At 48.7% G+C, this 26,794-nt stretch overlaps 1 protein-coding gene across 2 annotated transcripts; it reads right to left on the bottom strand.

The window, feature by feature from the left end:
• Positions 1-26,419, bottom strand: nop53 (NOP53 ribosome biogenesis factor). Of its 2 annotated transcripts, none has more exons than XM_060855946.1 (13): positions 26,205-26,419; positions 25,540-25,604; positions 23,846-23,930; positions 21,441-21,628; positions 20,781-20,851; positions 19,516-19,611; positions 14,543-14,647; positions 13,566-13,739; positions 11,894-12,069; positions 11,010-11,076; positions 7,277-7,353; positions 6,578-6,634; positions 1-86 (listed from the first exon to the last, which is right to left on the bottom strand). In XM_060855946.1, exons 1-13 carry the CDS (start codon positions 26,390-26,392, stop codon positions 80-82), a joined length of 1,356 nt encoding a protein of 451 aa, XP_060711929.1. In that variant the 5' UTR covers positions 26,393-26,419; the 3' UTR covers positions 1-79. The 2 variants fall into 2 exon arrangements, with proteins under 2 accessions (XP_060711929.1, XP_060711931.1); XM_060855948.1 differs by having other exon boundaries at positions 20,781-20,842.
• Between the last annotated feature and the right edge of the window lie 375 nt (positions 26,420-26,794).

The following is a 26,794-nucleotide window of genomic DNA, read 5'->3' as shown; positions in this document are numbered from 1 at the left end:
TACTGCAGAGATTTTATTAATACAAATATTTCAAACACCAAATTCAGCTGAGATCCACTTTCCTTCCCAAGCACAGATGTCACAACCTGAAAAATACAATTTTAAAAAGACAATATCAAAACCTGGGAAACACCCAAGAAAAACCAGAAGTAACAGAATAAAATAACTAGTTTATAAAGAGAGATGTTAAACTGTGCAATTCACAGCAAACGATTACAGTCAGGAACATCCCGGTACAGTGCGGTATCAGAGATTACAGCGCAGGGATATCCCTGTACAGTGCGGTATCGGTGATTACAGCGCGGGGATATCCCTGTACAGTGCGGTATCGGTGATTACAGCGCGGGGATATCCCTGTACAGTGCGGTATCGGTGATTACAGCGCAGGGATATCCCTGTACAGTGCGGTATCGGTGATTACAGCGCAGGGATATCCCTGTACAGTGCGGTATCGGTGATTATAGCGTGGGGATATTGCTGTACAGTGCAGTATTGGTGATTACAGCGCGGGGATATCGCTGGAACAGGCAGTATCGGTGATTACAGCGCGGGGATATCACTGTACAGTGCAGTATCGGTGATTATAGCGTGGGGATATTGCTGTACAGTGCAGTATTGGTGATTACAGCGCGGGGATATCGCTGGAACAGGCAGTATCCATGATTAGAGCGCGGGGATATCGCTGGAACAGGCAGTATCGGTGATTATAGCGTGGGGATATTGCTGTACAGTGCAGTATCGGTGATTACAGTGCGGGGATATCACTGGAACAGGCAGTATCGCTGACAGCAAATGGTATAAATACGACGAGGTGGCTGAAGAATAATGCGAAAGGTTTTCATTGTGTGTGAAAATGTGCAGGCTGACGTGCAAGTTATCCTGAAGCACTCAGACCGATTTGCTATCCAACTGAAATCCAAAAGGTGCTTTGTCAGACTCAGAGAGATTAACAGCACAGAGAAAGACCCTTCTGCCCATCGTGTTTGTGCTGACCATTCTAATCCCATTTTCCAGCACTTGGTCCATTGCCTAGTAAGCTTTGCCATTGCAAGAGGATATCTAAATCCTTCTTCAATGTTGTGAGGGTTTTGGCCTCTCCCACCCTGATAGGCAGCGAGTTCCAGATTCCCATCACCCTCTGGGTGAAAAAAACTTTCCTCACATCTCCACTCGGCTTGCTGTCCCTGGGCAGGAACGATGCCCCGTTGTTATTGATTTCCCTGGGAAGGGAAAAGTTCCTTCCTATTCTACATCTCTCAATTTTGTATGCTTCAAACACGTGCCCCTGGCTTTAAGGAATACAACTCTAGCCCCGACAATCTCTCTTTATAAGTGAAACACTCCAACCCGGGCATATCCTGTTAAAGCTCTCTTCATTCTCCAGGCAGCCTCGGTTTCCCAGAGAGACTGCACCAGAGGCCATCTCTGGCACATGGATACGGTCTGAAAGCTCAAGCCTTCCCTCATTATAGCAATAGATAAATAAGTGGGATCGCACAGCATGGGCTGACAGAATCCCCACATCCAACAACACTGCCATTTAGTTAAATAACGGGAAGCTAAATCTGGTTCAGCTCCAACTTTTGACAAAGACCAGAATCTCGCTGAGGAATCCTGGGGCCATTTCTCGCAGAGTTCCCCGGGATCTCACTGCCACCTGATGTAAAATCCTGGAATGACATCGAGAGCTGAAAATTCAGTCAAGCTCCCTCTCAATTTATTTTTCCAAACGTCTTGGCGAATGGCCAAGTCAGCAAGATTGATGGGATTGCGAGACAGAGATTCGGAGTTTATTCGAGGTGCAGTAATTAGGGAGTTTCGCAAGGTGACATCAGTGTGACTGCCAGTTTAAAGTCTCAGACTGACCATGGTTTCATTTTTTAAAAAAAGCCAGCATCCAGACTTCAGGGGGCTGTTAATTAGACCCACAAGCACCAGCCAAAACTAAACAGCGAGGATTTAAAATGAAGCCCAGCGCCGTCAGTAATAAGTCCCAGGCTCCACACTAGCCTGGGAGGTACAGAGAGCAACATCTCATCATGACCCCAGTGGGAACCAGGACCCAAGACCTTGTGAGCTGGATTCTAACAGGAACAAAGCCATAAACTGAAGCACTATCCTTAAACAGGGTTCGGACAGGAACATCAACAGAGTGAGAGAGAGAGAGCGAGCAGGGGGTGAGATCTGAAGGAAGGGGTGAAAAACAAGAGTCATATTCAGAGAATGCCTGTACTAAGTAAAATGATGGGAATGGGGAGAGGGAGAAGGAAAGCGGGAGGTCGAAGCAGATGAGGTTTCAGGGGGGTTGGGGAGGCGGTGGTGGGGGCGAGACCTCAGACTGAAACACGAAACGAGAACAGGGAACACGGGCTGGAGGCTGGGATAAGAACTCTCACAAGCAAAGCAGCTATTTCCAGAATTTGCAGTCAGTGGAAAAACATGATCCTAATTTTTTCCAGATGTTGGGACACTGCTGAGGAATGAACACAGTGTTTGACACGTCGCTGAATTGTTGCTGCACTTAAACCAGAAAGAAAGAGCAACGAGGGCAAATCACTCTCCAACTGACAGCATAAGAACTAAAGAGGACAGACTGATAATTATCTTAATTAAAGCCAACTGCTTGAATAAAACAAAGTTATTAACAAATTGCAACAAGGATCTGAACCTCTGGTTCTTATGCTTAAAAGTTAACTCAAAGTCAGCCCAAGATACACCTTAACAGATCAAATTTTGAGAATTTATATAATTTATTCTCCCTGTGTCTGTGTGGGTTTCCTCCGGGTGCTCCGGTTTCCTCCCACAGTCCAAAGATGTGCAGGTTTGGTGAATTGACCATGGGAAATTGCCCGTAGTGTTAGGGTGCATTAGTCAAGGGGTGAGTGTAGAGCAATGGGTCTGGGTGGGTTGCTCTTCAGAGGGTCGGTGTGGACCTAGATTAGATTAGATTACTTTAGATTAGATTACTTACAGTGTGGAAACAGGCCCTTCGGCCCAACAAGTCCACACCGACCCGCCGAAGCGCAACTCACCCATACCCTTACCTAACACTACGGGCAATTTAGCATGGTCAATTCACCTGACCCGCACATCTTTGGACAGTGCGAGGAAACCGGAGCACCCCCACACAGACACGGGGAGAACGTGCAAACTCCACAGTCAGTCGCCTGAGGCGGGAATTGAACTCAGGTCTCTGGCGCTGTGAGGCAGCAGTGCTAACCACTGTGCCACCATGCCGTCCAAAGAACGAAGGACCTGTTTTCGCATTGTAGGGAATCTACAGCATATAGTGATCTTTCAAATTTATTCTGAAGTTGTATAAACCTTATCAAATCAGTGACGAAATAGTTGACCAATTCTGCAGTCTAATGCAGTTTCTCATACGTTATTACTGCAACACTGATGGGAGATATGGCCATTGGAGCTTGCTAACTGTTACCATCAGACAAGGAGAGACCTCGATGCTATTCATGAGCAGTGCTATCGTAATGAACAGCAACTCCAAGCCAGCAGCTGCGGCTCAGTGGATAGCACTCAAGAGTCCCGACAGTGTGGAAGCTGGTCATTCGGCCCATCGTGCCCATACCAACCCTCTGAAAAACATCCCATCCAGACCCAACACTACTACCTTATCCCTGTAACCAGGTGTTAGAATTCGAGGTAGGTGAGCACTTTGGGGACAGTGATCACAATTCGGTGACTTTTACTCTAGTGATGGAGAGGGATAAGTGTGCACTATAGAGCAAGAGCTATAGCTGGGGGCAGGGAACTTATGATGCGGTGAGGCATGACTTAGGATGTGTGGCTTGGAAAAGTAGGCTTCAAGGGAAGGGCGCAGTCGATATGTGGAGCTTATTCAAGGAGCAACTATTGAGTGTCCTTGATAAGTATGCACCTGTCAGGAAGGGAGGAAAGGGTCGTGTGAGGGAGCCGTGGTTTAGTAAGGAATTGGAATCCATTGTTAAAGGGAAGAGGACGGCCTATGTAAAGATGAGGCGTGAAGGTTCAGTTGGGGCGATTGAGAGTTATAAGGTAGCCAGGAAGGATCTAAAGAGAGAGCTAAAAGCAGCAAGGAGGGGACATGAAAAGTCCTTGGTTGGTAGGATTAGGGAAAACCCAAAGGCTTTCTATAGGAATGTCAGGAATAAAAGAATGACTAGGGTAGGAATAGGTCCAGTCAAGGATAGTAGTGGGAAGTTGCATGTGGAGGCTGAAGAGATTCAGGAGACACTGAATGAATACTTTTCGCCAGTATTCACTCAGGAACAGGACATTGTTGCTGATGTGAATATTGAGTCACAATTAATTAGAATGGATGGCTTTGAGGTATGTAGGGAAGAGGTCCGGGGAATACTGGAAAGGGTGAAAATAGATAAGTCCCCTGGCCCTGATGGCATTTATCTTAGGATTCTCTGGGAAGCAAGGGAGGAGATTGCAGAGCCATTGGCCTGGATTTTTATGTCCTCGTTGTCTACAGGAATAGTGCCAGAAGACTGGAGGATAGCAAATGTGGTTCCCTTGTTCAAGAAGGGGAGTAGGGATAACCCTAGTAACTATAGGCCGGTGAGTCTCCCTTCTGTTGTGGGCAAAGTCTGAGAGAGAATTATAAGGGATAGGATTTATGAACATCTGGATAGGAATAATGTGATCAAGGATAGTCAGCATGGTTTTGTGAAGGGCAGGTTGTGCCTCACAAACCTTATTGAATTCTTTGAGAAGGTGACTAAGGAGGTGGACGAGGGTAAAGCGGTAGATGTGGTGTATATGGATTTTAGTAAGGCGTTTGATAAGGTTCCCCATGGTAGGCTACTGCAAAAATTATGGAGGTATGGCATTGAGGGGGAGTTGGAGGTTTGGATTAGGAATTGGCTGGCTGGAAGAAGACAGAGGGTAGTAGTTGATGGTAAAGGTTCATCTTGGAGTGCAGTTACCAGCGGTGTTCCACAAGGATCTGTTTTGGGACCATTGCTGTTTGTCATTTTTATAAATGACCTGGAGGAGGGGCTAGAAGGCTGGGTGAGCAAGTTTGCGGATGATACGAAAGTCGGTGGAATTGTGGACAGTGAGGAAGGATGTGGCAGGTTACAGCGGAATATAGATAAGCTGCAGAGCTGGGCAGAAAGGTGGCAAATGGATTCAATGTAGCTAAGTGTGAAGTGATTCACTTTGGTAAGAGTAACAAGAAGATGGAGTACTGGGCTAATGGTCGGATACTTGGTAGTGTGGATGAGCAGAGGGATCTTGGTGTCCATGTACACAGATCTCTGAAAGTTGCCACCCAGGTAAATAGTGCTGTGAAGAAGGCATATGGCGTACTGGCTTTTATTGGTAGAGGAATTGAGTTCCAGAGTCCTGAGGTCATGTTGCAGTTGTATAAGACTCTGGTGCGTCCGCATCTGGAGTATTGTGTGCAGTTTTGGTCGCCATACTATAGGAAGGATGTGGAGGCATTGGAACGGGTGCAGAGGAGGTTTATCAGGATGTTGCCTGGTATGGTAGGAAGATCGTATGAGGAAAGGCTGAGGCACTCGGGGCTGTTTTCATTGGAGAAAAGAAGGTTTAGGGGTGACTTGATAGAGGTGTACAAGATGATTAGGGGTTTAGATAGGGTTGACCATGAAAACCTTTTTCCACGTATGGAGTCAGATATTACGAGGGGGCATAGCTTTAAATTAAGGGGTGGTAGGTATAGGACAGATGTTAGGGGTAGATTCTTTACTCAGCAAGTCGTGAGTTCATGGAATGCCCTGCCAGTAAGTGGTGGACTCTCTCTCTTTATGGGCATTTAAACGGGCATTAGATAGGCATATGGAGGATAGTGGGCTAGTGTAGGTTAGGTGGGCTTGGATCGGCGCAACATCGAGGGCCAAAGGGCCTGTACTGCGCTGTATTTTTCTATGTTCTATAACCCTGCATTTCCCATGAATAATCCACCTAGCCTGCACATCCCTGGACACTTTGGGGTAATTTAGCATGGCCGTTCCACGCTAACCTGTGCATCTTTGGACTGTGGGAGGAAACCAGAGCACCCAGAGAATGTGCAAACTCCACACAGACGGCCACCTGAGGGTGGAATCGAACCCGGGTCCCTGGCGCTGTGAGGCAGCTGTGCTAACCACTGAGGCACCGCGCTGCTGCAGTCACTCCTTGGAGTTTGAAAGTTGAGAATTTGCCTCACTGTCGGCAAAACCAAAGCACCCAAAGCCCAGGCTGACAGTCCCAGAACAGTACTGAGGAAGGTGACCTTTGGAAGACACCTGCCTTTCGGAGGTGGATTAAAAAGATCCCAGAGCATTATATCAAAGAACAGGAGAGTTCTCCCTACTTTCCCAGGCCAGTGGAACTTTGTATATCCAAACGTGGGAGTATAAAGGGACTTGGGGATACTTCTACATGGAACACAGAAACCGAGCACACTGGGGCAGCAGGTCATCAGAATGTTGGCCTTAATTTCAAGAGGTTGGAGTATGTGAGTAGGGAAATGTTAATGCAAGTGTACAAGGAGCTGGGGAGACCACCATCAGAGGGACCACCTCAGAGGGACCACCTCAGAGGGACCGGGAGCCCAGAGACTTACGTCACTTCTCGGAATGCTCGTTTCTCCACGTATTTTAACTTGTGCTTCCTCTTGAACCTAAAGTAAGGAAAAACAAAGAACTGAGACAGTTGCCAATACAGTGACTAAAGAAGACACTGTTTCATCTCACTAAATTAAGGCCCTGCCCTCACAGGGGAATGTAAAGGTCTCACAGTGCTATTCAAAGTGAACAGGTGGCCTGGGCCATTTCTATCTGTCAGTCATCAGCATTAAAAACAGATTGCCTGCTCACTTATCGAACGCTGAATTGTGGGATCTTTGTGTGTAAGTTGGAGGCACATTTCCCACGCTCCATTAGCCTCATTGGCTGCGCAGCGCACTGGGACATCTGGAGGCTGTGACAGCAGCACAATGTCAATGCAAGTTCCTTCCATGTACGAGGGTGCAGGCAGGGAGTGTCAGCAAGCTGTTTAACAGTGGAAGCCATCACCACCACTGGATCCCTGCGTTAGACAGGCTTTTGCCAATTACAACAAGTGGAGAGCGATCAGGATCTAAGGGAGGGAGGGGCTCATTCCCTCCGTCTACCCAGCCCAAAGTATCACGATTAAATCGGAAAGGCCTGTGACAGCTGCAGCCGCGATGTTTAAAGTGAGGACAGGTGAAAAGCAGGCCGGAGTGACTCTGTCCCATAGCAGCACGGCTCTCAACTCTCCTCCAAAGGTCGCATCCACTTACTTTGCTCTTATTCTGGGCTCGATCAGATTTCTCTTCTGAAAGCTCTTGAAGCGGTCGGCCAGGATACTACCCTCCGGCTGGGAAAAACACACACAAACATGACACAGAAATCACACCGTGAGAGGGACAGCAACCCCTATCCAGCCCATCACGTTACAATTATTATCCTGACAGCACTTAGCAGATGGAACCCATTCAATCTGAAGCTAGCTTCAAACTTACAGCTGCTTCAGATAAGAACGAGGAAGAGGAGACCAGCCAGCCCTTGCAGCCTGCTCATTAATAAGAAAACCTCTCAGCTCAGTTCCACCTTCCTGCCTGCTGTTTGAAACCCTTTAACCCATTGATAAAACAGTCTTTAGGCGGGAATGATACTGACCTTACCCTGGCCAGATTCGTAACTTTTGGGAGAGAAAAACAGAGACAATGAATGACAGGAACGACATTAAAAAACAGCAAATACCCCCAGCCAGAGAGTTCACCAGCCTGTCCTCGGAGTGACGTGTTTAAACACTCTCACTCCCCACTTTAGTCACACTCTGTCTTCATTCCTTCCTATCAAGCTTTGCTTTGACTGAGTTCCCCTTGCCAAGGATTCCAGCAAACACTGACCCACCTCCTGGGGGGAGGGTCACACTGACCCACCTCCTGGGGGGAGGGTCACACTGACCCACCTTCTGGGGGGAGGGTCACACTGACCCACCTCCTGGGGGGAGGGTCACACTGCCAGCAAACACTGACCACCTTCTGGGGGTGGGGTCACACTGACCCACCTTCTGGGGGTGGGGTCACACTGACCCACCTTCTGGGGGTGGGGTCACACTGCCAGCAAACACTGACCCACCTTCTGGGGGTGGGGTCACACTGACCCACCTTCTGGGGGTGGGGTCACACTGCCAGCAAACACTGACCCACCTTCTGGGGGTGGGGTCACACTGCCAGCAAACACTGACCCACCTTCTGGGGGTGGGGTCACACTGCCAGCAAACACTGACCCACTTTCTGGGGGTGGGGTCACACTGCCAGCAAACACTGACCCACCTTCTGGGGGAGGGTCACACTGCCAGCAAACACTGACCCACCTCCTGGGGGGAGGGTCACACTGCCAGCAAACACTGACCCACCTTCTGGGGGTGGGGTCACACTGCCAGCAAACACTGACCCACCTTCTGGGGGAGGGTCACACTGCCAGCAAACACTGACCCACCTCCTGGGGGGAGGGTCACACTGCCAGCAAACACTGACCCACCTTCTGGGGGGAGGGTCACACTGCCAGCAAACACTGACCCACCTTCTGGGGGGAGGGACACATTGCCAGCAAACACTGACCCACCTTCTGGGGGGAGGGACACACTGCCAGCAAACACTGACCCACCTTCTGGGGGGAGGGTCACACTGCCAGCAAACACTGACCCACCTTCTGGGGGAGGGTCACACTGCCAGCAAACACTGACCCACCTTCTGGGGGGAGGGTCACACTGCCAGCAAACACTGACCCACCTTCTGGGGGGAGGGTCACACTGCCAGCAAACACTGACCCACCTTCTGGGGGGAGGGTCACACTGCCAGCAAACACTGACCACCTTCTGGGGGAGGGTCACACTGCCAGCAAACACTGACCCACCTTCTGGGGGGAGGGACACACTGCCAGCAAACACTGACCCACCTTCTGGGGGGAGGGACACACTGCCAGCAAACACTGACCCACCTTCTGGGGGGAGGGTCACACTGCCAGCAAACACTGACCCACCTTCTGGGGGGAGGGTCACACTGCCAGCAAACACTGACCCACCTTCTGGGGGGAGGGTCACACTGCCAGCAAACACTGACCCACCTTCTGGGGGGAGGGTCACACTGCCAGCAAACACTGACCCACCTTCTGGGGTAAGGGTCATACTGCCAGCAAACACTGACCCACCTTCTGGGGTAAGGGTCATACTGCCAGCAAACACTGACCCACCTTCTGGGGGTGGGGTCACACTGCCAGCAAACACTGACCCACCTTCTGGGGGTGGGGTCACACTGCCAGCAAACACTGACCCACCTTCTGGGGGTGGGGTCACACTGCCAGCAAACACTGACCCACCTTCTGGGGGAGGGTCACACTGCCAGCAAACACTGACCCACTTTCTGGGGGAGGGTCACACTGCCAGCAAACACTGACCCACCTTCTGGGGGAGGGTCACACTGCCAGCAAACACTGACCCACCTTCTGGGGGTGGGGTCACACTGCCAGCAAACACTGACCACCTTCTGGGGGGAGGGACACACTGCCAGCAAACACTGACCCACCTTCTGGGGGGAGGGTCACACTGCCAGCAAACACTGACCCACCTTCTGGGGGGAGGGTCACACTGCCAGCAAACACTGACCCACTTTCTGGGGGTAAGGGTCACACTGCCAGCAAACACTGACCCACCTTCTGGGGGGAGGGTCACACTGCCAGCAAACACTGACCCACCTTCTGGGGGGAGGGTCACACTGCCAGCAAACACTGACCCACCTTCTGGGGGGAGGGTCACACTGCCAGCAAACACTGACCACCTCCTGGGAGCAGCAGCACACTGCCAGCAAACCTGAGCAGTTCAAATATCCATCGAACTACGTACATCATTTCAACCTCCCCGTGTCCACCTCCCTCCCCAAAACAATCACACGCCTCACAAATCCCCGAAACACCCCGAATCATATGTGCACCACTCCCAAAAACAACTGGCACTCTCTCCCGGACTGTGTCACACACCGAAACGTCTGAAATAGGAACTTGCTCGCAGGGACTCACTGCCCCAAAGTCCACAAGACACGTTCAGACAACCAAAGCAAAACAGTAGTTCCTTCTTGGCAACAGCAGGATTAATCCAGAAAGACAGACAAGAGTGATCATGGTAACTTGAGACAGAGAGTAAGGGCCAAATGTTATACAGAACCCTGAAAGTCAGCAGGCTCGTGAGGTAGAATGTTCCAGACAACTTAGCTCTGCCCTCAGACCCCAGTGCAAGGCCCACTCGACGGTGCCTGGGGAACCCTGAGCTATCTTCACATTCCCATCCATGGACAGGAATACTTTGTGCGCAAGGATGGCTCTCGTCATCAGGCAGGAGGCGCACCGTTAATGTGTGGCTCAAAACATCAGCACAGCATCAAGGGTGGCCGGATACAAGAGAAAACCAGACAGCTGCTCAGCATTGCAGTGGACCAAGAGCTGTGAGAAGGGGAGAAAGCGACATGCAGGGCTCGGGAGATGTTAGGGCTGCTCAACATTCTCCTCTTACTCGATACGGCTCATTTTCAGTTCACACGATACAGGAGCACAGTGGCACAGCTCCGCACAGAAGTGGGGGTGAAAGCACAGGTGAAGGAGAGGGCACAAGTGGACGAGGGGCATGGGCAAATACAACATTGTGGGAAGTACAGAGAACGAGGGACAGAAATCCAAACTGGGAGGGGGAAGAGTGGAGCACCGAGTGGTTAGACAGCACGGGGCAGGGGCAGGGCCGGGGGCAGGGCCGGGGGCAGCGGCAGGGCCGGGGGCAGCGGCAGGGCCGGGGGCAGCGGCAGGGCCGGGGGCAGCGGCAGGGCCGGGGGCAGCGGCAGGGGGCAGAGGCAGGGCCGGGCTGGGGGCAGTGAAGGAAGAATGTGGAGAGGAGAACAAACAGCAAGACAGCAGAATTTCTCAAGCTCTATAATCACTAACCCCTCGTCAGTTTGAAGCAAACACTGCAGCAATACCAACCTTCAGAGTCCGGAGTGTCCCTGTGAGCTCATCACTGAGCTTGATATCAAGGTCAGGATCTTCATATCTAACAGGGAGAGTAAAGAGATACAGTCACAATATTCCCCCACCAACAGCACACAGCCAATACTGCTGGAAGCAAACTTAAAAAATAGTACTTCACTCAGCCATGACACTGCACTAAGGCTGGATGTAAAATATCTTCCAAACTGTGTGGAATTAATTCCTGCACACAGTCACTACTCTGCACACTCACGGCTTCCCTGAAGCAGTTTTTTTTTGGTGGGGGGGGCACTGAGGGAGCAGTCTGATGACTCCCACCCTACTCAGTGAACCACTCGGCTTTACTGCAAACTCCTTCTGCATTTGTGGACAATGCTGCATTTCCCAAGGGGTGGCCCCTCTCCAGGTTAAAGGGACAGACCCATCACCTGTAACTTGATAAAAAGGGGATCATCGCTTGGTTCGGAGATTCACATTCGCCAAGTATTCACACCGACTCCTCCAAACTCTGACAGCAACAGGACATGCAGGAGCTTCACAAACAGCCCCAGCTTCACAAAATGTGGATTGTTACTTTGACAGAAGCAGCTGAAACCATTCTCACACGGCATCTGTCTGCTGTAATAACTGCCCAGATGCCACACTCTCTGCACCCAGCCATCACACCATGTGATTACCCACCTCCTGATGCCAATGCTTTGTACACGGGCATCGATCACAATTGCAGGAGGAGGGGGAAGTGGGGGATCTGGCTTCCAGAGTCAGTTAGCAGCTGGACAATGTGAGTGAAAGCGCTTCTGAAACTCATAGACACAGTTTGCAACAGCTCCCTCCCCACTTTGAGCAAACGAGCAGCAATACCCAGAATCCTCTCCACTTACTTTAACCGGCCCAGGCGCCTGGGTTTGTTGGCCTCTGCCTTCCTCTTCTCCACCCGCTTGGCTTTCCTCTTGGCCAGCTTTAGCTCCAGTTCCTTGACTTCCCCCTTAATGGATCGCAGCCGGAACAGATCCTGTTGTTTCTGCTGAGCATCCTTCTCCTGCTTTAACTGTTGTAACTAAAAGGTGGAGGGAGCACACTGAGAAGTCCAGTCTGGAACAGTACGGGCAGAGACCACATTTCCCTCACAAACTGGAAAGACGTTACAAGGAACACCTCAAGGGATGAGCAGAGTCTCTGATGATCTCGTAGTCAGATCCGCTCCATTCTCACCCATCTCCCCCTGTCGCAGATATTCCTCACAAACACATTAAAAGTAATGTCCAGACTCATTCTCAATACCCTCGCAATCACAGTGCTCAAGGACGGTGTTAGAACAAGCAGAAACAAGGCTGGAGCCGATGAAATGCTGCGCACTGTTCTAGGATTAAACTAAATTCAATGACTTCCTCTGCCTTCAGTTCCCAGGCCTGCCCACTTGGCAGTGCCGAGGAATCCCTGTGTTATCCTCACATTCCCAGACAGAAGAACCACAGGAATTCTGTGTGCGCAAGGATGGCTCTCATCATCAGGCAGGGATATAATATTTTTTCTGGACAAATTGTGTTTACCAAGAGGTGGCTGGGAAATGGAACAGGTCACATTTCCAGCAAGAACCACAGGAAACCGTCAGACCGTCACCCATCTTTGTTTACAGTCCTCCGTCTTCTCACTTTGAGAAAATGTTAATTCATGTAAAACGTTCACATATAAATCAAACAAGGAGAGTTACGTTTGGGCAGCGGAGAGAGGGAAACAAAAAGAGGCAAGGAAGAGGTTAAAACATATTAACAATGTTGAATCCAAGTTACAGCGCAGCAACAAACCAGAGGTGTGGCACAGTGGAAGGTCAGACAGAGAGTGACAGAGACAGTCAGACAGAGAGAGCAAGCACAGATGCTTGCATGAGAAAAAGAGAAAGAGAGCGCTCACAAGCAAGAGAGAGAACATATGTACGACAGAGAGTGTGAATGTGTGCGAGAGAGAAAAAGAAAACGAGAGAGAGAGAGAAAAAGAGAGAGAGAGAGAGAGAGAGAAAAAGAGAGAGAGAGAGAAAAAGAGAGAGAGAGAGAAAAAGAGAGAGAGAAAAAGAGACAGAGAGAGAAGAAAGGATCAGTTGGGGGAGAGAGAGAGAGAGAGAAGCACACACACAGCAGGTGGGCTAGTGGACAAAGGAATGGGCTGGTGAGAGGGGGAGAAAGAATAAAGAGAGAATGTACAAGAGACAGCAACAATATCCTCTCACCCAGCCTACCGCCTGTCTCAATTCCAAAACAGAGGACAAACATTAAAATCGGAGTTCGGTCGTTCTGGGGTGAATTCAGGAAGCATTTCTTCCCTGAAGACACAGAAGATGAAGATGTATCTCCTGAGAACTAAAAAGGAGTCACCCTTCCCCTGACAGAGGGAGTGGGGCAACAGGAAGTTTCTTCAAAGCTGAAACCGATGGATTTTGATAGGTTGAGGGTTAGAGAACCAAGGCAGGAGATGGAATTAAAATACAGATCAACTGAGACTGGTGGGACAGACCGAGTGGGCCGAATGGATTCCGTTTTGCCGAAGTGCTCCACTCACCTGCTTTCTCATCAGTTTCTCTCGTTTCCGCTCCTTCTCAGTTTTCTTTTCACAACAGGCAGCATTCCACACCGGGCCGGCCTCAGGCTCTTCAGCAGCTTTGGGCCCTTTGTCCTGCTCTTCACCATCCGAATCTACCAACAGGCCCTGGCACAGTTCCTGCAGCACCGTCTCCTACAAGGACGAGGGAAACAGCTGAGCAAATGTGGCAACAGTCCTGCACCGGCGGGTTTTTGAGAAGGAAGAGACTATAACAAGAGCCTGCAAAACCACATTGCAGAAAAAGGGTAAAAGGACAATGGGTGGGCGCAGTGGCTCAGAGGTTAGCACTGCTGCCTCCCAGCACCAGGAACCCGGGTTCAATTCCACCTGGGTGGAATTTACACATTCTCCCTGCGACTGCGTGGGTTTCCTCCGGGTGCTCCGGTTTCCTCCCACAGTCCAAAGATGTGTAGGTCGGGTGAATTGGCATTGGGAAAATACACCATGATGCCCAGGGATGTGCAGGCTAGATGGATTAGCCATGGGAAATACAGGGTTACAGGGTTAGGGTGGAGGTTGGGTTTGGGTGGGATGCTCTTTGCAGTGTCGGTGTGAACTCGATGGGCCAAACCTGCTTCCACACAAAAGGATTCTATGTTTCTATGAACAAAAGCCTTGGATTTTTATTGCACCCTTCACAAACAGTGGACAATTCAAATGTTTTACGGCCAATGAAGTATTTTGAAAACGTGGACATTGCTGGAACTCTGGAAACAGCACAAGATCCCATAAACAGCAACGTGATGACCTCATTGTTATCTGTTTTAGGGACAAATACTGATCATTGGGTCAACTTCCCTTTTCTTTCCGAGATAGCTCTGTGGGATCCTTTCTGCCCAGTGAGCAGATGGCTGGAGCCCTGGTTTAACATCTCACAAAGGTGGCCCCTCGGACAGTGCAGCATCCCTCAGTGAGCACAGCAAAGAGGCTCCTACCTCTGTGGGTAGCTCCTCGGAAGACGGAAACGCCACTTGTCGAGCAATCCTCTCCTCAGCTCGCAGTTTCTTAACTTCCACTTCATGAGCTTCAAATAGTAGAGCCTGTGCTGACAAGAATTTTAAATGTGTATAAGGATGTGTTCATAATTCAGCAGCAACCCATGGCCATTGGCTGTAACACCAGCAAAATTAATGCTTGCAGCTACTAGTCATACAAATAGATATAATTTAAAAGGACCTTTATCTACAGTGTTAAAGCAATAACCATCAGTCACTGAGAGGATGTTTGATAATAAAAACTCCATGTGTACCTCGCTTCACTTGAGCTGGTTAAGACCATTCACAGCGACAGGGAGGCTGCACCTGGAGTACAGTAGACAGTCTTGGTCCCTATATTTAATAAAAGATATACTGGAGGCTGTTCAGGAAAGATTTCCTTGGGACGGAGTAGTTAGATCATAAAATGCATGAGCACAATTAGGCCATTCAGCCCATTGAGTTTGCTCCACCACTCAATCGTGGCTGATATGTTATTCAATTCCATTCTCCTGCCCTCTCCCCATAAGCCTTGATCCACTTAGTAATCAAGAACCTCTGGGGTGACATGGTGGCTCAGTGGTTAGCACTGCTGCCTCACAGCACCAGGGACACAGGTTTGATTCCAGCCTCAGGTGACTGTCTGTGTGGAGTTGGTACATTATCCCTGTAGGTTTCCACCCACAGCCCTAAGACACGCAGGTCAGACGAAGTGGCCATGCTGAATTGCCCGTAGCGTTAGGTGCATTAGTCAGAGGGAAATGGGTCTTTGGAGGATCGGTAGAAACTTGATGGGCTGAAGGGCGTGTTTCCACACTGTAGGGGAATCTAATCTAATCTATCTCAGTCTTAAAGACGCTCAACAACTTGGCCTCCACAGTTCCCTGCAGCAATGAGTTGCACACAGTCCCCACCCTCTGGCTGAAGAGATTCCTCCTGATCTCAGTCCTAAATGGAGGCCCATTCACTCTGAGGCTGTGCCCTCGGGTCCTTGTCTCTCCTACCAAGGGAAACATCTTCTCCATGCCCACTCTATCCAGGTCTCTCAGTATTCTGAGTTTTAATGAAATTCCTCTCCCCATCCATCCTTTAAATTCCATCAAGTACAGAACCAGTGTCGAAAATGTGTTGCTGGAAAAGCGCAGCAGGTCAGGCAGCATCCAAGGAACAGGAAATTCAACGTTTCAGGCATAAGCCCTTCATCAGGAATCTGAACCAGTGTCCCCAACTGCTCCTCACATGACAAGCCCCTCATCCCCTTAACGTTCTGACCTGTTGCTAGTGTCTCCAAGTACCCAGTTTCTCTGTCATTTCTCTATTATGACTTTTCCAGCCTCGTTTTCCAGTGGTCTAAATGTCTGCTCTTGCCTCCTGCTTACCTGTCAGATCTTAGGAAAAAACTCCTGTTTCGCTTTACCGGCGAGCTTACCTTCATATTTCAGCTTCCCCGCCCTTATTGCTGTTTTAAGTTATCCTGTGCTGGTTGGAAACGCTTCCCACTCATCTTCACCATAATTGTATGCTTTCCCTTTTGCTTTTCTGCTGTCCTTGACTTCCCTGGTCAGCCACGGTTGCCTCATTCTCCCCTCAGTACGCTTTTCCTCACTTGCTTTGAATTTCCGCTGTGCCTCTTGAATTACCCTCAGGAACTCCTGCCTCGCTGCTGCACCATCTTCCCTGCCAGACTGCCCTTCCAACTCTGGCCAGTGCCTCCCTCATGTCTCTGCAGTTACTCTTACTCAATTGTAACAGCATTACATCAGATTCAAGTTCCTACACCTCAACCTCCCTCCATCATATTATGGTCACTGCCTCCTAGAGGGGTCCCTTCACCATCTGCTCCCTAATCGAGCCTGCCTCATTACACATCACCAAACCCAGAACTGCCTGTTCCCTCGTGGGCTCTACCACAAACTGCTGCAAAAAAACCACCTTGTAGACTTTCCATAAATTTATTTTCTTGGGAGCCAATACCATCTGATTTTCTCAGTCCACCCACATATTCCTGAAGTCAATAACCATCCTTTGTTTTGCTGACACTGACAGAGAGATCGTTACACCATGCCAGGAAGCACTCTCTTTCCTGTATTCTGGCTGGTTGTTCTTTTGAGATCCAATCAAAACCATCTGTACTGTCAGCGAACCGAGAGATAGAGCTGGGGTGGAAGTTTGCCACACAGTCCTGCTCCACCATTCAATGGGGATCACGGCTGATCTGGCACTCCTTATGATGGCTACTGATCGCTGAGATCTCAGCAAGTTGAGGGCTATGATCTTACAGAATGACAGGGTAGACTGAGTAGCTATACCTGCTCCTATTTCTGACGTTCTGTCCCACACCTTCAATTTGGTTCAACAGCTCACGGAGATGTTTCAGACACAAAGCTGCGATGAGGAGATAGAGCATAGGGCAGTTCAGCATAGTACAGGCCCTTCGGCCCACAAGGTTGTGCCAAGGATTAATCCTAACGTAAAATAAAATAACCTAACCTATGCCCCCCTCAACTCACTGCTGTCCAAGTGCATGTCCAGCAGTTGCTTAAATGTCCCTAATGACTCTGCTTCCACCACTACAGCTGGGAACACATCTCATGCATTCACAACTCTCTGTGTAAAGAGCCTGCTTCTGACGGCTCCTTTATACCTTCCTCCTAATATCTTCAAACTCTGACTCCTCGTGCCAGTCAATCTTGCCCTGGGGAATAGTCTCTGGCTATTGTATCTATCTATTCCTCTCATTACCTTGTACACCTCGATCAGGTCTCCTCTCTTTCTCCTTCTCTCCAGAGAGAAATGTCCGAGCTTCGTCAATCTTCCTTTATAAGGCAAGCCCTCCGGTCCAGGCAGGGTCCTGGTAAACCTGCTTTGCACCCTCTCCAAAGTCTCCACATCTTTCCTATCACAGGGCGACCAGAACTTGCAAATCTCACCAGGGGTTTTGTGAAGCTGCAGCAAAACCTTGCGGTTCTTAAAATTTGATCCCCCGGAAAGGAAAGCCAACACACCATATGCTTTCTTAACAACCCTATCCACTTGGGTGATAACTTTGAGGGATCTATGCACTTGAACACCAAGTTCCTCCACACCACTAAGAATCCTGTCTTTAATCTTATATTTAGCATTCAAGTTTGACCTTCCAAAGTGCATCACTTCGCATTTATCCAGGTTGAACTCCATCAGCCATTTCTCAGCCCAGCTCTGCATCCTGTCTATGTCGCGCTGCAGCCTGCAGTAGCCCTCTATACTATCGACGACACCTCCAACCTTTTGTCATCGACAAACTTACTAACCTACCCCTCAACCGCCTCATCCAAGTCATTTATTAAAAACTACAAAGAGCAGAGGCCCAAGAACAGAGCCCTGCGGGACCCCACTCACCACTGACCTTCAGGTAGAATGCTTTCCATCTACAACCACTCTCTGCCTTCTGTCAGCCAGCCAATTCTGAATCCAGAGAACCAAATCTCCCTGTATCCCATACCTCCTCTCTTTATGAATGAGCCTGACCATGGGGAACCTTATCAAATGTCTTGCTGAAGTCCAAATGCACCACATCCACTGCTCAACCTTCATCAGCCTGTCTCATCACCTCCTCAAATAACTCAATAAGATTTGTGAGGCATGACCTGCCCCTCACAAAGCCATGCTGACTGCCTTTAATCATGCTATGTTTTTCCAAATAATCATAAATCCTATCCCTCAGAATTCTTTCCGAAACCTTGCTGATCACAGATGTAAGACTGACTGGTATGTATTTATCAGGAATTTCCCTATTCCCGATCTTGAAAAGAGGAACAACATTCGCCTCCCTCCAATCCTCCGGTACAACTTCTGTGGAGAGACAGGAGGCAAATACCCTCGCCAGCAGTTTAGCAACCTCCTTTCTCACCTCCCGGAGCAGCCTCGGATAAATCTGGTCTGGCCCTGGGGACTTATCAATCTTAATGTTCGCCAAAATTTCTAGCACATCCACTTCATCAATCCTGACCTGTTCAAGCCTGTTTCCCAGCTCCTCAAAGTTCTCATTCACACTAAGGTCCCTTTCTTTCGTCAAAACCGAAGCAAAAACTCATTTACGGCTTCCCCTATCTGCTCTGACTCTACACACAAGCTCCCATCGCTATTCCTGACCATTCTCTTATTCCTCACATATGAGTAAAATGCCTTTGGGTTCCCCCTAATCCTTCCTGGCAAACCTTTCCCGTGTCCCCTCCTGGCTATCCTCAGTCCATTTCTGAGCTCCTTCCTAGCTAGCCTGTAACCCTCTAAAGCTGTGCTAGACCCTGACTTCCTCCACCTCACGGAAGCTGCCTTCTTCCTTTTGACAAGAAGCTCCTCTGTTCTCGTCATCCAAGGCTGCTTAAACTTACCCTTCTTACCTGTCAAGATGAAGGGCTTATGCCCGAAACGTCGAATCTCCTGCTCCTTGGATGCTGCCTGACCTGCTGCGCTTTAACCAGCAACACATTTTCAGCCCATCAGTAATGTCACTGGATTAGTAAACCAGTAACAACTGAGGAATTTGAATTTGACTACATAATGGTAACTACCATCAATAACTGTTATAAAAACCCATCGGATTCATTAATGCCACGCACAGAAGGGAATCTGCGATCCTTACCCAGGCTCTTCTACATTAGACTGCAGACTAACAATCATCTGGGTTACGAGTAACAACACTCAGAAATGACTGAGCAACTCACTCAATCCAAAGTGAACAAATGGCAATGCCAATGTCCCATGAAAGAACAGAGGAAGAACAAGCAGTAAATGTGGCAGACACAGAGGCTGACAAAGCCTTTTGAAAGAGGGCCAAAGGCCACCACCTTGTTCATTTCCAACAGCTTCTCCTTTCTCTTCCCAGCTCTGTGCAGATGTAATCGCTGCTGAAACACCCGCAGCAACAGCTGGGTTGTCGCTCAAGCCCACATTACCTGGTGAGATTCAAAGGTGGGGTTGTACGATCCGCCCGGTGCAATCACTTCGATCGCTGAGACCTGGGATGGTTTTTGGTTTAGTTTCTGTGGCCGCTGTTCAGAAACAAAGATCACAGATTGAAGGCAACAACTCTCTTCACCTCCAGCTAGAGACACAAACTGGATTCCTTGGCGGGAACGCATACGGAGACTGGAAATATTCCCTGTGGTTACAGTGTTACCCATTCTAAGTGGCCCTAACTGTCCTAACATAGTGCATGTCTGACAGTCTTGTTTAAAGTTAAAAATCACACAACACCAGGTTATAGTCCTACAGGTTTAATTGGAAGCACACTAGCTTTCGGAGCAACACTTCTTCATCATGTGATTGTGAAGGAGCGACGGTCCGAAAGCTAGTGCTTCCAATTAAACCTGTTGGATTATAACCTGGTGTTGTGTGATTTTTAACTTTGTACACCCCAGTCTGACACCGGCATCTCCAAATCAGTTTTGTTTTTGTTTAAAACTCTGAACAAGAGTATCCCATAGTCAAATATTTCCAAATGTTTCATGGGCACTGTATCAGTGGTAACCTGACACCAAGGCCCATACAGAGGGGAGACCAGGAGGAAGCTAACTCAATCAAAGAGTCAAATTTTAAAGAGCAGTTTAAAGGGGGAAGAGTAACATGGAGCAATTTTGGGAGAATGCCGAGTTCCCTCCATCAAAGGTGCGTGCAGGATTGCACGTGTAACCACACGGTCTTGTTACACAACAAGTGCACCCAGACGAGACCACAGTTGGATAAATGAGAGATCAGCCACAATTGAACTGAATAGAAGAGCGGAGAATTCGAGGTATTCAAGGTTCTCCTCCTGTTAATGTGCCCGTGCTGCATTGATACACTGCTATACCCCTAATACTGCACATAAACCTCAACGCAGTGGCCATGAACAGGTCCAGACAGTGGGCTGGGCTTAGTCACGGTGCCTGAGTGTCCCACCCTTTTTCACAGTAACATCCACACTCCAGTTTCCATTGTGAGGGAATGTGAGACGTTCACGGCATGACAGAGGCCTTTAGAAACCGGTGAGCACCATAGGGGCTGGGTTGCATTCTCACCCAGACAAAATTATTTTGATTTGCTCTCTTTCTGTTGGCCATTACATTTGGATTTTGTTACTGTGCCCAACCAAGGGCTGGTAGTTTAACACAGCTGCATTTTAAAAAGAGATGAAAAGCCTCACCCGAATACAGAGACTCTAAAATCACTTGACACCAACCTTCAGTAGTTTCTTCTTGGTCTGCTCCAAGAACCACGCATCTTTGCCTTCCAGCTCCTTATCTAGGGGACCTCAAAAAACACGGATTAGTTCAGCAATATCAGGGGTGGGCTGTGTTGACTCATACATGTCCCACTCAGTGGCCAGAGAGCAGTCAGGGATGATACAGGGAACGTCAGGGAAGTTTCAGGCCAGGCTTGAAAGAAGAATCGGATCCCAATTGGGGTCTGCCAACAACAAATCAAACGTAGACACTGGAGTTAAATTTTAAAACGTGGAAAATGCTGGGAAAATTGCATAGGATCTATTGCCAGAGAAAGTGTGTTAATATTTCAGGTCATTCATGCGATTCTTTTCAGTTTTGGTATCACTGTTTCTTGCTCTCTTCCCCCAACGGGGAATTCGTTGTGCATTTTCCAGCATTCTCGGTTTCTCAATCTCACTCCACCAACCTCAGAAATCCCCACTTCCAGCCACCTCCCTCGCACAAGAGTGAGAGAGCTCGCCAACACTCCCTGAACATCTTGGATGTCACAATGATGGTATTATCAGAGACTGGCCTGTGTGGGTGGAACTGACCACATCTGAGAGGTAGGGGCAGGGAATTGAACCATGCACACGCCGGATGTATAGTTCGTCAAAGCTGAGCCACTCTCTTACCGGTGTTTGACCACAGGTCATAGAAATCTCTGGCAGGATTGGTGTTAGCATCAGGTTTTGCCTTCACCACAGGCTTCTGGGTTCGAGCATAAAGCAGCCGCTCTTTCCGGGAGACAATTCCGAAACGTTTCTCCCTTTCCGCTTTCCTTCTCAGCTTCCGATTGTTTGGAATTTGATGGGATAAAATACTGGAATGGAAAAGTTACAAATTACAAAAACATCCCCTTTTACAGGAAATCTCGGGACATGGTGATGACGGAATACCAGTTTACAACAAAGAGGAGCTGTTTCGATCAGCTGAAAAGATTCACCACACTTTTCTGGTTTGCAGTCAGAGATGGAAAGCCAAAGCAGAATTCACGACACCTTTCAGTTCCTGATAAATTTGCAGTACATTAATCAGGCAACTGGTACAACAGCTCAAAGAGAAATATAACTCACAGATGGAGCTTTTAAAACGATAACTAACATGAAAGCATCACTCCAAAGCTGCTAACCGTACCTGGATAAACCAGGCTGCTGAAGTCTGATTATAGGTTAACTGTTTCTTCATTCATTGGATGAGGGTGTCACTGGCTGGCCAGCATTTATTGCCCATCCCTAATTGACCATGGGGCAGTTAAATGTCAACCCCATTGCTGAGAGTCTGGAGTCACATATAGGCCAGACCAGGTAAGACACTTGCCTTCCCTAACGCGCATTAGTGACCCAGAGAGGTTATCCTGACAATCAGCAATGGATTCATGGGCAATATTAGAGTCTTAATTACAGAGTTTTTTTATTGAATTCAAAACTTCCACCATCTGCCAGAGTGGGATTTGAATCCTTGTCCCCAGAATATCAGCGGAGTTTCTGGATTTAACATTTCAGTGCTAATACCACTGGGCAGTCATTGTCCAGGTGCCTCCCCATAAGCTAAACAAGGATGTATTTTGGGTCATTAACTTTTACATGTCTAACCATTCTCACAGTTTCTGGCACAATGACCATTAGTGTTAAAGATACTTAATCCACATATCTCATCACCCTAATACAACAAATCGTACATAAGCTGTGCTTAAGAATGCAAGTAAACCAATTCTTAGGTCTGCTTCAGCTATCAGTACTGAACCCCAGTGTTATACAGTGACAGTACTGTACCCCAGTGTTATACAGTGACAGTACTGTCCCCACCAGTACTGTACCCCAGTGTTATACAGTGACAGTACTGTCCCCACCAGTACTGTACCCCAGTGTTATACAATGACAGACCTGTCCCCACCAGTACTGTACCCCAGTGTTATAGTGATAGTACTGTCCCCACCAGTACTGTACCCCAGTGTTATAGTGACAGTACTGTCCCCACCAGTACTGTACCCCGGTGCTATACAGTGACTGTACTGTTCCCACCAGTACTGTACCCCAGTGTTATACAGTGACAGTACTGTCCCCACCAGTACTGTACCCCAGTGTTATACAGTGACAGTACTGTCCCCACCAGTACTGTACCCCAGTGTTATACAGTGACAGTACTGTCCCCACCAGTACTGTACCCCAGTGTTATACAGCAACAGATCTGCCCCTTCAGTACTGTACCCCAATGTTGTACAGTGACAGACCTGGGGATGCTGAAAGGGTGTTTCTCAATATGGAGATATCTCAAACCAGGGGTCATAGTTCAAACATCAGGGTCTCCTATTTCACTAATATGAAGTGTTTTTTCGTTCTCTCAGAGGGCTGTTAGCCGGTGGAATTCTTTCCCAGGGAGCAGGCTGGGTTATTGAATATAGTCAAGTCTGATTCAGACAGATTTTTGACTGACATTGGGGTGAAAGGTTATGGAGAGCAGGTGTTGAGACAATATCAGCCATGATCTAATTAAAAAACAGAGTGGGTTAAACTCATGTTCCTATTCCTGGTGTTCACCAGTACTATAATTCCATAAGACAGTGACAGCTCTTAACGGTCACTGTGTTGTCCTCACACAGGAACATAAGAACAGGAGGCCATTCAGCCCCTCAAGTCTGATCTGTGGCCTAACTCCATCTCCCTGTCTTTGGCCCATATCCCTTAGTACTTTTGATTAACAGAAATTTCTCTCTCTCAGGTTTAAAATGACCAACCGATCCAGCATCCACTGTTGTTTGTGGAAGAGAGTTCCAAGCCTCTCCCACCCTTTGTGTGCAGAAATGGTCCCTAACATCTCTCCTGAACAGAATGGCCCGAATTCCCAGACTACACCCTTCATTTTAGAATTCCCATCCAGTGGAAATAGATTACCTTGATCCACCCTGTCCTTTCCTGTTACAGTATACAGATGTACAAACATATACACTGAAAGGCTTCAATTCTGCAAAAACTTCGGATCCAAAATTTAACTTCCTAATCATTCTGGTGAAATCCGATGTGAACAGACAGATACTCACTCTTTGGGTGCCGGCACCTTGGAGTCTGACTGTAGAATGAGGTCAATTCTCAGAGGCTTCAACTTCCCTTTGTTATGGATCAGATCTACAAAAACAATAAAACCGTTACCTCCACACGCAAATAACTTTCAAAACCCAGCAACTGGTCCGCACTCAAAGTGTTGGTCTCATTCTTTTCATCCTTGATCTTGCTGCATCTTTTGGTTTTCAGGTTTGAGACAAAGAGGCAAAGCCTTTGATGACCACGTGCTTTTAGATTCTCTGGGAAGGCGGCAGCAGTTCGGAGACACCTTTGTGCAGCCTACATCCCATTATAGAGCGGTTAAGATTCAAGGAGGAAATGATCAGAAAGACATTTGACCATGGGAAAACAATCCTGATTACTTCCTGCACACTTCTGCAATGGCCAACATTTTAATTTCCAGATTTGTAAAACTCAATGCCATGATGGGGTTGAAACAACATTTTTCTAGATTACAACAAACTTAACGATTACGCTGCCATACCTGAGTAGCATTCATTGGCACCTCAGATTGACAACACAGAATAACGTGGTTTCTGTGATGTTACTGGGTTTTGTTTTGACGAGAGGTTTTCAGCTAGGGGTAACGAGCTGTCTAAAAGCCAATAAAGTAAACAGCTTGCGGAGCCTTGGGGATTTTTTTTAAGAAGTTGCAACAGCAGAAGCAGCCTGAATGGGTGGGGTCACGTTTCCACAGAACCAGGGTTTACAGTTTTAGCTGTCAGCTGTTGCTGGGGTCTTGAAGCTGACTTTGGAAGCTGTTTTTCTTCTCTATTAAAGCCAAAAGCTGGGGGTTCTCTTCTTGCTGTTAGAATTGCATGTGAGACAGTCTGAATTTACCTTTGCCAGGGGTGTGTTTATGGGATGCTACAGTACTGGAACAGTTAATTATTAGTAGTTTTTGTTCAGCATTTCAACAGAGGTAAGCCAATTCTTTTCTTTTCTGTTCTGTCTTTATTTTACACTGCAGTTTTAAAATAAAGACAAAGTATGTTTTGCTTAACGTTGAGTAGTTTAGCCAACCAAACTGCATCTGGAACACAACCCCTAACAATTACCTTTAAGGTAAGAAAAAGCTAAGGTCTAGACTGTGTTTTGAATATATATTGAGGGAGGCTGATAATGCTCCGTCTGAACAGCATCTTGGAGCATATAGCTCAACAAAATGGAAACTCAGTGCAAAGCAGCAATCCCAATCCTATTCCAAAGACCTGCATTTACATAGTGCCTTTCAAAACCTCAGGATGCCTGAGAACAATTCACAGCCAATGGGAAATTCATTGTTCTACCGTCAGAAACCTAACTGCCAAAGGGCCTGTAGGGAATCTAATCTAATCTAAATAGGAACAGCAAGAATCCACAAACTGCAATGTGATCACAGGCAGATGACCTACTATACTAATGATACTTGAGGGATGAACACTAGTCCAGTTCACTAAGGAAAATTTGTGTGTTCTTCTTCAAATAGTGATCGCAGATTTTTACATCCAATTGACAGGACCGTTAGGACATTACTTGAGCATCATTTCTGGCAGTGCAGCTCTGCATCAGTCAGGCTGCCATCTGGGATTACATCCTCAGGCCTCTGGAGTAGGACACACCTGTGTAACAACAGTGTGTTAACTCTGAAATGATCTGGGCTATTTCCATCAGCCAGAAGGCGATTGCTCACCTCGTACATCATCTCCAGTGTCAACAAAGAACAGGTTATCATCTGACTTTTCAGACACAAGGCCTCTGAAAATAAACAGAGATTTGTGAGACATTTCACCTCCAGACACAAACACTCCGAGGCTGACTTTAATTGAATCTCTGGCTGTGATAATAAAGGTGCTGACGGGCATAGGTCACAGATTCTCCCGCCCTCTCGCAACAATCCATCTGCCTTTCTTCCCCTCCACACACTGTCTCCTCCCCTCTCCATCATCACCCCTCACCACAATCTCTCTACTCCCTCACAACCCCTTCTTCCCCACCTTACAGTGACCCCTCCTATCCCCTCTCACTCCCTCCCTCATCTCCGCCTGCCCAACCCCCACACAGCATCCCTACCCACTCACAACCCCCTCCTTCCAAATCTCCCTCTTCCCCCCACTCCCTCTCCCCCCTCCCCCACACACCACCTTCCCCCTCCTCCCCCATACTCTTCCCCTCCTCCTCCTCCCCCCTCCTCCCCTCCTCCCCCCTCCCCCCACACCCCTCCGTCCTCCCCCCTCCCCCCCCCCACACCCCTCCGTCCTCCCCCCTCCCCCCCCACACCCCTCCGTCCTCCCCCCTCCCCCCCCCACACCCCTCCGTCCTCCCCACACCCCTCCGTCCTCCCCCCCTCCCCCTCACCCGACTGTCCGCTCCTGGAGCCGCACATCCTCCAGGAATTCCTCCACCGCGGTGATGTCGCTGTGTTTGTTCCAGTTTTTCTTCTTGTTCTTGTTGACTCGCTGGCGGCGCTGCTGGTGCCGGGGGAGCGGGGAGCCCGAGCCGGGCCTGAGGCTCAGGAAAGAGCCGGGGCCTTGCGCCGCCGCCATGACAGCGCGAGAGAGAGAGATGGGGGGGAGGGAACCGCACATTCACCACCAACAGCTTTAACCAGAATACAGCCCTCCCCCGGAACAAACACAACAATATCGTCAGGGATAAAATATACAGATATTTCTCAGGGAGAGATAATCGCTAAAAGTGGAAAGCTTTTACATTCAGATTCGCACTTTCGATAGACGAATTGGCCTCCCAAACCCGCGCCCCCTGCCGGACCGGAGTCTCCTCAACCCGCGCCCCCTGGAGGACCGGAGCCTCCCAAACCCGCGCCCCCTGGAGGACTGGAGGACTGGAGCCGCCCAAACCCGCGCCCCCTGGAGGACCGGAGCCTCTCAAGCCCCAGCCCCCTGCCAAACAAGAGTCTCCGAAACCTTCGCCCCCTGCCGGGCTGG

This window comes from Hemiscyllium ocellatum, chromosome 47, assembly GCF_020745735.1.
Source record: "Hemiscyllium ocellatum isolate sHemOce1 chromosome 47, sHemOce1.pat.X.cur, whole genome shotgun sequence".
In the NCBI taxonomy this organism is placed as follows: domain Eukaryota; kingdom Metazoa; phylum Chordata; class Chondrichthyes; order Orectolobiformes; family Hemiscylliidae; genus Hemiscyllium; species Hemiscyllium ocellatum.
The sequence above is the reverse complement of the archived record's forward strand: the minus strand, read 5'-3'. Positions and strand labels throughout refer to the sequence as shown.

Bases quoted from the DNA above. Each gene is read 5' to 3' on its own strand.
- nop53 (XM_060855946.1), bottom strand. From the start codon at position 26,392: ATGGCGGCGGCGCAAGGCCCCGGCTCTTTCCTGAGCCTCAGGCCCGGC. The intron at 7,354-11,009 runs GTTGGTATTGCT...TGTTTTTCCCAG, and splicing joins GGACACTCCGGACTCTGAAG to CCGGAGGGTAGTATCCTGGC. The intron at 6,635-7,276 runs GTAAGTGGATGC...TCCTTACTTTAG, and splicing joins GAGCCCAGAATAAGAGCAAA to GTTCAAGAGGAAGCACAAGT.